At 57.3% G+C, this 11,442-nt stretch overlaps 1 protein-coding gene across 1 annotated transcript; it reads left to right on the top strand.

Moving 5' to 3' along the window:
• The first annotated feature begins 1,663 nt into the window (after positions 1 to 1,663).
• Positions 1,664 to 10,659, top strand: LOC122421220. The gene is made up of 8 exons (XM_043437091.1): positions 1,664 to 1,697; positions 1,870 to 2,083; positions 2,481 to 2,516; positions 2,684 to 2,724; positions 5,409 to 5,726; positions 7,992 to 8,131; positions 8,621 to 8,671; positions 8,808 to 10,659. Exons 1-8 carry the CDS (start codon positions 1,664 to 1,666, stop codon positions 8,874 to 8,876), a joined length of 903 nt encoding a protein of 300 aa, XP_043293026.1. The 3' UTR covers positions 8,877 to 10,659.
• Positions 10,660 to 11,442: the final 783 nt, after the last annotated feature.

The following is an 11,442-nucleotide window of genomic DNA, read 5'->3' as shown; positions in this document are numbered from 1 at the left end:
GGGCAAAAAAAAACAAAGCGAACCTCCACTAGAATAGGAATATTCACAATAAAGACATCTGACAAAAAGTCACATGCCTAATAAGAAAGAGAAAGCATCCCATTATTTAGTAAAAAATAATAATAATAAAGTTAACCAAATTTTTAAATGAGAAAATGATTCAAATAGACATTTCACAAAAATAAAATTAATGTCCAAATGGCCAAGGACAGATGGAAAATTTCACAAGTTCATTAGTTACCAGAGACGTGCAAAGTAAAACCACAAAGGTACCACCACCCCTCACAGCAAGGCAAAAATAAAAAGGTGGGAAATCGGAGGGGCGGGTGAGGATGTGGGGTAACCAGAATGCTCAGAGTGTGAACTGATGCTATCACTGTGAAACATATTCAGAAGTGCCTACTAGAACTGAATAAATGCACAGCACAACACACGGCAATTACAGCCCGAGGTTTATTCCAACAGAAACGCACATATACGCTCACCACTGGACATGAATTAACACATTCAAAGCGACACTTTCCATCCTAACGTAAACTGGAAGCTAAGCAAATGCCTCTTTACACTAGGGGGGATGTACGCGTGGTGGTGATTCACACAATAAAATACTCCACAGCACCCAGGGTGTTGGACAAATCTTAAAATATTCGGTTGAGCAGAGGAAGCACCCCCCCACACACACACACACACACAAAGAGGCTGCACAGAATATTCACGCTGAGATAAAGAACCATAACACGCAAATTTAACCCATGCTGTTGAAGTCAGCAAAGTCATTAACTTTGGAGAGAAGTTACTGGAAAAGGTGAGTACTCAATTTGTGAAAATTAACCAAGCTGTGCATTCAACATGTGCAATTTTTTGTGTATTATACTTCAATAAAAGTCAACACTCACACACACAGGAACACAACAGTGAAAAACTGCTGAAAAATCCAAAGACAAGACCTTAAAAGCATGGGGAAAAGACATATAATTTTCAAAGGAGCAACAAGAGGAGGTACAGTTTATCTGAGCAGAAGTGATTAATGTCATATTTAATGTGCTGAAAAAGCTAACTTCCAACCTAGAACTCTAGGACACGGGGAAACAGCCTTCAGAACTGGAAGGGAAATAAAGACATTTTGGTGGGCAGTGAGAAACTGTATTCGTCGCCAGCAGACTGCCAGGTTTTCTCAGCCCAAACCGCATCCTCTCCACTCCCCCTTCCCCAGTCCAGGGTGGGAGCACAGCCTCTCAGACAGAACTAGGCTTCTGTTAATAGGAGACTGAGCCCCGGAGACCGCCATCACCCTCTGGCGGAGCTCCTCCCAGGAGAAGCAGCTGTTCCCTGGCCTCGGGGACAGAGGACAGGGGATTCCACGACGGGGCTCCTGTCCTGCGGGCTCCGTGTGTGCACACGCCCTCCCACCCCCCGGCCCTGCTCTCATTTCAGCACCCAGCTGGGGGCCCCACCGGGTGCCAAGCCCAGGGCCAGGTCCCGAGGTCTGTCTCCCCATCATTCAGCTCTGGGATTTTGTGTGTGCTCACGGGCCAGCCCCGCTTCCCCCGGTTCCAGCACCGCCCGGGAAACGGGCCGAGAACCCACGTGATAAGATATTTTTAATGCACTCTATCCCTCCAGGAATGTACCGTATATCGCAATATTAAACACTCAGAGGACGATGTCGGGGTTCTCCATTTTCAACACGAGGAACCGTTGGCATAAAGTGATGTAACTCTTTGCCCAAGAACAGAGTCGGGACTGACGGTCAAGTCGGCGTGCTGCACAAAGCGTGTTCTGCTCACGGGTGGAGAACGGGGCTCCCCCCTCGGGGTGCACCGGAGAGAAGTTGAACCTCGTGGGGGCCCAGAGGGAGGAACAGCTAAGGGGTGCTGCGGCCCCTGAGCGGGAAGTGTGCCGGGCGGGGAGGGTGCTCTTCCCCTTTGTGTGAGGCTGTTGGTGTGGAAACGGCCCCAGAAAGGCCCGGCGGCACATCCCCTTCTCCCGCGGGCTGCAGGTTCCGTCCCTCAGCACCGACTCCAGGACGCCCCGGGACAGGGCTGGGCCATGGCGCCCGGGCCCTCCACCTTCCTGGGCCTGGGTGAGTCCGGGGGTGCCGGGGCCGGATTCCAGGGGCAGAGGGGCTCCGCTCAGCCCTGACTCCAGCCCAGGAGACGCCTGGGCAACGCGGTTCCCTCTCCATCCCCGGGGGCGCCCTCAGCTTTGGCCCAGACCTAAGTGACCGGGAAGATTTGCGCGGTCGGGTGTGGGGTGAGTGCAGACTGAGCCGGGCTGGCCTGGAGGAGGGTCGGGGTTGTCTGAGATTACTTCAGAGCGAGGAGACGGCTTGTACTCAAACGTAATGTTGGGGGGGGGGGGGGCGTTGGGACATCATGGGAAGATACCCGCCCACCCCACGGCTCCTCGAGGCCCCCCGGGACTGCAGCCCATGAGGAAACCACGAGGCGGGCATCTTCTCACTAGCGCTTCTCTTCCAGCGCTCTGTCTGGCCCAGATGGCCTGCACCCAGCAGGGTGAGTCTCCCCGAAACCCCTGTCTCCCCAAGGCGGACCTCGATGAGAGCAGAGCGGACCCTGGGGGTCTGGGGTCCCTGGCTTATACCCCGAGCTGCTAACAGCCCCAGTGCGGGACCCTGGCCCAGGTCTCCCCTGTCCCCTCTCTGCCCTCGATGGCCCCACAGGGACGACACGACCCTCAGGACCGGGCGCGAGCTCACCCCGGGTAAGCCCAGACCACCCCCCGCAGCCCCGGGCAGAGAACAGCGCTCGCCGGGGCAGACGGCCCACCGACTCTTCCAGCCTCCCCTGCACACCCCCCTGAGGCTGCCCGTCTCCTCCACCCTCCCCTGAACGCCCCCGTGAGGCGAGGCTGGCCACTCACTGGGTTTTCTTTCACTTTCTGAATCTCGCCGCCCAGCCCGGCCCTCCCCACGGTGACCCCTCCACCCTGCCCCTCAGCCCGGACAGTCCTCCACGGCTGCTCAGCTCAGGAACCCCCTCCCTTGACCCCCGAGGGGGCAGCTCGGCCTCCCGTCTGCCCCCCTCCCCGGGATTCCCACACTCACCCTGAGGGCACGCGTCACTGCCCCTACCCATGGGTTTGCACAATTTTTTGTGAACATCTGTCGTCCCTCTGGACTGTCAGCCGCAAGGGGGCAGGCGCCGGGGTGTTTCCCGTATTTGTGGAGCCAGAGGCACATGGAGGCGTCAGTAAATGGCTGGACACGACTAGATGTGGTGGAAAGAAAGAGGAAGGGGGTGAGGGGTGAGGAGTGAGTTCTGCCGGCCCCTGCCTCTGTGGGGACTTCGCTGACTCTAAGGCCAACTTCCTGCTTCAGGGCTGCAAGCCCCCACCACATCCCCCACCGCGCCCCCAGTTTAGATATGTGGGGTTTCCAGAAGCCTCAGTGACAAGGACACGGAAGTACACTGGGATGGAGACAGAGAATGCTGAGAAAACCCAGGGATGGTCTCTGCAGACTCACCCTGGACACTGACCCTCACCCACCAGGGAATGTGGGACCAGACCTGTGCTCCAACTCCTCCACAAACACACACACACGCATGCACATACACGCACGCACATACACATGTGCACACATGTGTACACACACTTGCACACACCCACATATACACATGCACATACACCTGTGTGCACACACATGCACACACCCACAAATACACATGCACATACACACACCCACACACACCTGCACACACACATGCACCTGCATATACACACATACACACCACACACACGTACACACACACATCTGCCCACATACACCCACATATGCACTCACATACACACACACACCCACACACACACACATGTGCACACCCGTACACATACACACACGGGCACACACATACACACACACCCACATAGACACGTGTACACACCCCTGCACACACACACACACCCGCACACATACACACACACCTGCACACACACACACCTGCGCACATACACACACTCATACATACACACACACCCCCTGCACTTCCACACTCTGCAACTCATGACCCTCACCCACACAATCTCTCCCAGGACCAGCAGCTGCCCTTCCCTTCAGACCCAGCCCAGGTCACTCCTACCCACTCAGAGCCCTGCTTTCCTCTTCCCAGGAATGACCCGCTCATTCCCACCCTGTGTCCCCTCCCCCTCTCTCTGGAGTGGCCATGGGCAGGGAGGGAGCCGCCCCCCACCCCCAGCAGACATGTCCAGGCTCCCAGCTGCTCTGTCACCTCCCATGGCACCCTGAGCGAGATGTTACCAAGTCTCAGGGTCCTTACGTCAATGGGAAACTAACTGCAGTGACGGGAATTCACCTGCTCCTGGGGCGGGCGTGGGGGTGGGGCTGTCCACTTCGGGGTGATGGGAGCGTTCTGAAACTGGATCGTGGTGAACGTTGCACAACTTTGCAAGTTTCCAAAAAGAAAAAGAAGCAAGAAGGTAAATTGTGTCCTGTGGTGATTCTCCACTACGATGAGTGGACTGTATTTTGTGGTGATTCTCCACTACGATGAGTGGACTGTATTTTGTGGTGATTCTCCACCAAGATGAGTGGACTGTATTTTGTGGTGATTCTCCACCAAGATGAGTGGACTGTATTTTGTGGTGATTCTCCACCAAGATGAGTGGACTGTATTTTGTGGTGATTCTCCACCAAGATGAGTGGACTGTATTTTGTGGTGATTCTCCACCAAGATGAGTGGACTGTATTTTGTGGTGATTCTCCACCACGATGAGTGGACTGTATTTTGTGGTGATTCTCCACTACGATGAGTGGACTGTACTTTGTGGTGATTCTCCACTACGATGAGTGGACTGTATTTTGTGGTGATTCTCCACCAAGATGAGCGGCCTGTATTTTGTGGTGATTCTCCACCAAGATGAGCGGACTGTATTTTGTGGTGATTCTCCACCAAGATGAGTGGACTGTATTTTGTGGTGATTCTCCACTACGATGAGTGGACTGTATTTTGTGCTGATTCTCCACCAAGATGAGTGGGTTGTGTTGTGTGGTGATTCTCCACTACGATGAGTGGGTTGTGTTGTGTGGTGATTCTCCACTACGATGAGTGGGTTGTGTTGTGTGGTGATTCTCCACCAAGATGAGTGGATTGTGTTTGTGGTGATTCTCCACCAAGATGAGTGGGTTGTGTTGTGTAGTGATTCTCCACCAAGATGAGTGGGTTGTGTTGTGTGGTGATTCTCCACCAAGATGAGTGGGTTGTGTTGTGTGGTGATTCTCCACCAAGATGAGTGGGTTGTGTTGTGTGCTGATTCTCCACCAAGATGAGTGGGTTGTGTTGTGTGCTGATTCTCCACTAAGATGAGAGAACTGCGTCCTGTGCTGGTCTCCTCGGGACAGACTGTGGGGTCCTGCTCTCCCCTCCCAGGGACCCTGCCCAGACCCTCCATCTCAGCTGAGCCGGGCTCCGTGGTGCCCTGGGGGCGGCCAGTGAGCATCGTGTGCCGGGGCCCTGCCGGGGTTAGGAGCTTCCGCCTGGAGAAGGACAATAGATACAACTACACGGAAGTGGCTGTCACGTCCAGAGGTGAACAGGAGACGGAGGCCAGACTCCACATCACTGCCCTGCATAAAGACGCCGTCGGGCGTTATCACTGCATCTATCGAATAGACTCCCGCTGGTCTGAGCTCAGCGAGGCCCTGAGCCTGGAGGGGACCGAGGAGGCCGTCTCTGCCCTGCCCACAGGTGTGCCCGGGACCCCGCTGAGCCCTCTGCCCACCGCCCACCCCCGTCCCTGGGCCCTCTGCCTCCATCCCCTCTGCCCACGCGTCCCCCGCCTCCATGCCTGGCCCAGCTCCCCGAGCCTGGTCTCAGCGGGCATCACGGGGGCCTGGATGCTGAGCCCCAGCATCGGAGGGACACACAGGGGCCCATAGGGGATGCCCTGACCGCTCTTGGGACAGAGGCGGGCAGGAGGGGAGATTCCTCCCTTAGAGCTCCGTGTCTCCTCTCCTGACTCAGCCGTCCCACAAACGCGATGGGGTGCCTGAGTGTGTCTGGGACGGCCCCACTGAGGCCTGAAGGTATCTGGTTTCTCCAGACCCTGTGACCCTGCACGGCCCTGGGGGGAAGTGTGGGTGTACAGTGGTCCTTCTCGGTGAGGTCAGCCCTCAGGACCCCCTGCCCCTGTGGCAGCTGAGGCGGCCCCCCCACATTCCTCATAGTAAAGCTGCATGGCGCGACTGCGGTGAAGGGAGAAAGGTGTTCCCAGGGACCGCACGGCTCCTCAGAGGCGTGGGAGCAGAGAGCATGCCACCCTCTGTCCCCACGTCCCCCTGCCCCCCTTCCTTGGAGTCCGGAGGGCGTCACCTCAACCTGAGAGGTGGAGCGGGGAGCCAGCTGGGTGGGACAGGTCGAAGCTCAGGCACCGCGCTGCTTCTGCCTGTTAGCGGGAGCCCGGGACCTCAGCGCCCCCTCACTGGCCCCCTCCTCGGGGGGGCAGGTGCAGGCCTCAGCCTGGGGCATCCACTCCAAGGGGCTCTGCTGGGGTGGTGGGCCCGGGTTTAGGGGGCAGGGACTGAGATTCTCTGAGCACTGGGCCCCCAACACCTTCTCCCAGCTCTGTACCCTGGAAGGGAGGTGCGGACGCTCAAGGAAGCGGTCTCCTGGGGGGAGACCCAGAGACACCGACAGTGTGAGAAATAGCGTCAAGGGGAAGTGTGTGTGTGTGTATTTGCAAAGATACATATATCTACATAGATTGTTGTTGTTGTTTAGTCGCTAAGTTGTGTCAGACTCTTTGTGACCCAATGGACTGCCACACACCAGCCTTCCCTGTCCTCCACTATTTCCCAGAGCGTACTCAGACTCACGTCCATGGAGTCGATGATGCCATTCAACCATCTCATCCTCTGTTGTCCCCTTCTCCTGACTTCAATCTTTCCCAGCTTCAGGGTCTTTTCCAATGAGTTGGCTCCTTGCATCAGGTGGAAAAGTATTGGAGCCTCAGCTTCAGTGCCAGTCCTCCCAGTGAATATTCAGGGTTGATTTCCTTTAGGATGGACTGGCTTGATCTCCCTGGGATTCACTGGTGGCTCAGTGGTAAAGAAAAAGATGCTGATACAGGAGACATGGGTTTGATTCCTGGGTCTGGAGGATGCCCTGGAGGAGGAAATGGCAACCCACTCCAGTATTCTTGCCTGGGAAATCCCATGGACGGAGGAGCCTCGCGGGCTACAGTCCATGGGGTCGCAAAGAGTTGGACATGGCTTAGCAGCTAAACACCAAGAGCAAAGGTGTCCTTCCTCTCTGGCCTCGTGTTTGCAGCTGGCTCTGTGAGGACATATGTGCATAAACATGTGCACACGGTTTCAGAGTATGTTAAACTCTCTATGATGTGGACGTACGCTGCGCGCAACCTTGAAGGGATGTGGGTCAAGGGTACACCCTGCGCCCTCTGAGGGGAAGTGACTCCTGACACATGCTTTGGATGAGAACTAGCCGTGCTGAGTCCCCAGTCTGTCTGCCTGTCTGTCTGTCTGTCTGTCTGTCCTGCCCCCCCACCTGCCTCCCTGTCAGTGAGACTGGGTTCAGGGCGCCCCCCACCCCGCTGTCTGAGTGGACGCCCGCTCGCCTTCCTCATCCGGCACTTTGATGGCACTTTGATGGAACGCTTCTCCTCCTCCCTCCCTGGACCCACACAGCCGGAGGCCCTGGTTCTGTCTCCCTTCAGCAGGGTCTGTGCGGTGAGGCTCTGACCTTGGAGGGAGGTGACTTGCCCAGGTGTCTGCTCCTCTCGGGGCTTAGCGGGGCTTCCAGATCCTGGAGTTCCGACGCCCACCAGCTCCACAGAGGGCAGGTGCTGGGTCCCTGCACGGGACCCCACCCCAGCCGCACAAGTGCCTAGGGGCCTGCTCACTGAAAGCTCTGGGCCCCGGCCCAGGGACCCCAGATGCTGGGAAGGAGGAGAGACCCCAAGGAAGGTGAGCTGAGTCATCCTTCCTCTCTCGGGGGGTAGGACCACAGGGGTTGCCCACACTGCGCCCTTCCCCCGGTCTTGCCCAGGACAGCGGATGCTGGCACCCGAAGCTGTGGGAGAAGGGACGGGGGAAAGCACAGAAGTGAACCAGGAGCTAAGGGGCTGGGACGAGGTGGGCAGACCTCCCGTCCAAGCTCAGGGTGCTCCCCACCCCCGACCCCAAGCTCAGGCTGGGAGCACGTGGGCAGCAATGGTCAAGCCCGAAGTCCCCGGCGTGGCCCCTGCACTGCGGGGGCAGGAGGCTGCTTCTCCAGGGGGCGGGGTGGACACGCCCTAGCAGTGACCTCTCCTCCAAACCCAAGGCTTGCTTACTCCTGGGGGATTTGAGCGCCAGGGGGACCCCACCCTAAATCCCTGAGCTTAATCAAAGGCAGGTCTGAATTTCCCAGCTTTGCGCTGCCCTCTGGGCCTCTGGTCATGGGACCTGTGGGGGGGGGATCGGGGAGGGGAGCTGGGGGAGACACACCAAACATCCGGGGTGTGAGGGAGGGTGGAAGGGACAGAGGGGATTCCCCATGAGGGGAGGGTCTCGGGAGGCCGAGGCCAGCCTGAGAATCGGGGAGGCTGCCCCAGGCTGTCATCAGCTCTCTCTGACTCCTAGGAGGCTCCAGTGAAAGCAGCCCCCGACCGACAGACTCCGGCTCCCAGACAGGTGATTCACCGGGGACTGCGCCCAGGGCCGGGCTGGCCGAGAGCAGGCCCTTGGGCTGCATGGGGGCGCGCCCGGGGTCTGGGCAGGCTGCATCCTGTCCACCTGACTGTGAACATCCTCCATCTTCTGCTTCCAGCCCACACCCCCCAGGACCACACGCTGGAGAACAGGGTCCGCCTGGGCGTGGCTGGCATGGTCTTGCTGATCCTGGTGGCGATTCTGGCAGAAGCAGGGCATGGCCAAAGGAGGTCCCAACACAGACCACAGGAATGGAGACAAAAGGGTGCCCCCCAGAGAGACTGACCCCCAGGGGACCCAGGGCGGACATTCCCGAGGACTCGAGAATCTCCCAGGAGACGCAGCGCCCAGCGTGGCCGGGTCCTCATGGTGAACGCGGCCGGTGGCTGTCCTGCCCACCAGCATGCCTTCTCAGAAGCGGACACGCCCTGCGCTGTCCCAGGCACTTCGGCCGGCCGCCAGTCTGCGGGGCTCCCCTCCATGCCTGGCCCTCCTCGCCACGCCCCCGCGCCCTCCTGACCTCCCTTCTCTCCAGGCTCTTCCCTCCAGCCTCTGCCTCCTGCTTCCTCCCGCCCCTCCCTCTGGGCATCCTTCCCACATCTGAGCGCATGATTCCCACCCCATCTCCCCACCCTGCCTCCTGGAGCCCCGAAACCCCAGCTGCTAAGGCCCTGGCTGCCTCGGGCACTGCACCGGTCGCCTGCCTTACCCGGGAAGCCCTGAACTGTGCCTGCCCCGCTCCTGCCTGCATCCTGTTTCCCGTCTTTCTGGAACACTCTCTGCCTTCCTGGGTCTGACTGTCATCTCCTCGTGGCCCCACGGTCCTATAATAAAAGTCCAGGGGAAGAAATGTAAGTCAAAACCTCAGTGGCTCCTGTTATATTTAAAACAGATCAGCAACGAGGACCTGCTGTGGAGCCCAGGGAACTCTGCTCGGCATCACGGGGCAGCCTGGATGGGAGGGGAGCTTCGGGGAGAATGGATGTGTGAATGCTTGTGTGGGTATGGCTGAGTCTCTGGGCTGTTCAGGTGAAACTATCACAACCACTGTGAACTGGGCTGCATCCCAGTACAAAATAAAAAGGAAAACAAACCCAAACCCTCGGTGACTCATCAGCAAACAGCCACGAGGAGAAGGGAAAAGTCAAGTGTCGGCAAGACGAGACCAGGACCCCTGTGCCCTGCCGGCGGGAATGCAGACTGGCGTGGAAGATGATCCATACGGCGGTTTCTCAGAAATTAAACACGGCATCGCCCTACGATCCAGCAATTCCCCTCCTGGGTAAGTGTGCATGGAAACAAAAAACAGTGAAAACAGGACTTCAGCAGACATTTGTATCCCCGCGTTCACAACAGCTAATGTAACCACGTGTGTGTGCCTGACAAGTCACTTCAGTCGTGTCCGACTCTCTGCGACCCCGTGGACTGTCACCCACCAGGCTCCTCTGTCCATGGACTTCTCCAGGCAAAAATACTGCAGCGGGTTCCCATGCCCTCCTCCAGGGGATCTTCCCGACCCAGGGATCGAACCCGAGTCTCTTGAGTCTCCTGCATTACACGGGGGTTCTTCGCCACTGCACTTCTGGGAAGCCCAAGGTAACCACAAGCCTCCACAGACTCGGAGAAGCTGAATATTCAGGTGACACAGGGGCGAAGCTCAGCCAGACAGTGCTGGCTTTTTTTTCCTGGCCGCCCTACAGCACATGGGCTCTCGGGTCCCCCAACGAGGGACTGAGCCGGAGCCCCCCACACTGGAAGGCAGAGTCTTAACCACTGGACCGCCGGGGGAGTCCGCAGAGCTGGCTTGGAACACGGAGGAATGGGCACAAGCCGGGGCAGGCAGGCAGGTGCCTTTGGCTGCTGAAAAAGGCACAGAAGTGGACTCTCCCCTTGAACCTCTGGGAGGAAACACAGCCCTGCAGACACCTCGGTTTGAGGCCCTGAGACCCACATCCGAGCTGTGACCTCCAGAGCCACAAGGTGATGAATCTGAGTTGTAAGGCACCGCGTTTGTGCTAATTTGCTTCGACCAAACAAGGACTCTCCCACCTGCTGACCCACACTCTGTGGTCTCGGGAGGGGCCCCCGGGCTTCTGGAATGTGATTCTAGGCAGGGCTTTCCTTGTAAGCTCTCTGACTCTGCCCTGATCTTTCTTCCCAAGCCTCTGACCACCAGGCTCCCAAAGCCCAGCCTGGCGCCCCTCCTGTCTGGGGTCTGGAGGAGGTGCCTCATCTCTGAGGAGTGGCAGTGTTAGGTCTGGATGCAGCAGGAAGGATGAGTTAAGAGGGGACCAGGGTGTCTGGAGGACCGTGGCAGACAGAGTCCATGCTTTCACTGGCTGAGACCTCCCAGGCGTCTTCCACCCTCCTATTGGGCGATTGCATTGTTACAGGGCCAAGAGCTTCCCCTGCTGGCCTCCTGACTCCTTAATTGAAGTTTCTGTTTATTATTATTTTTATAAAAATGACCAGGGTTACACAGAACTATACAAGAAAGATCTTAATGGCCCAGATAACGACGATGGTGTGGTCACTCACCTAGAGCCAGACATCCTGGAATGTGAAGTCAAGTGGGTCTTAGGAAGCATCACTATGAACAAAGCTAGCACAGGTAACGGAATTCCAGTTGAGCTATTTCAAATCCTGAAAGATGATGCTTTTGAAGTGTTTCACTCAATATACCAGCAAATTTGGAAAACTCAGAAGTGGCCACAGGACTGAAAAAGGTCAGTTTTCATTCCAATCCCAAAGAA

This window comes from Cervus canadensis, chromosome 18, assembly GCF_019320065.1.
Source record: "Cervus canadensis isolate Bull #8, Minnesota chromosome 18, ASM1932006v1, whole genome shotgun sequence".
Lineage (NCBI taxonomy): Eukaryota > Metazoa > Chordata > Mammalia > Artiodactyla > Cervidae > Cervus > Cervus canadensis.
The sequence above is the reverse complement of the archived record's forward strand: the minus strand, read 5'-3'. Positions and strand labels throughout refer to the sequence as shown.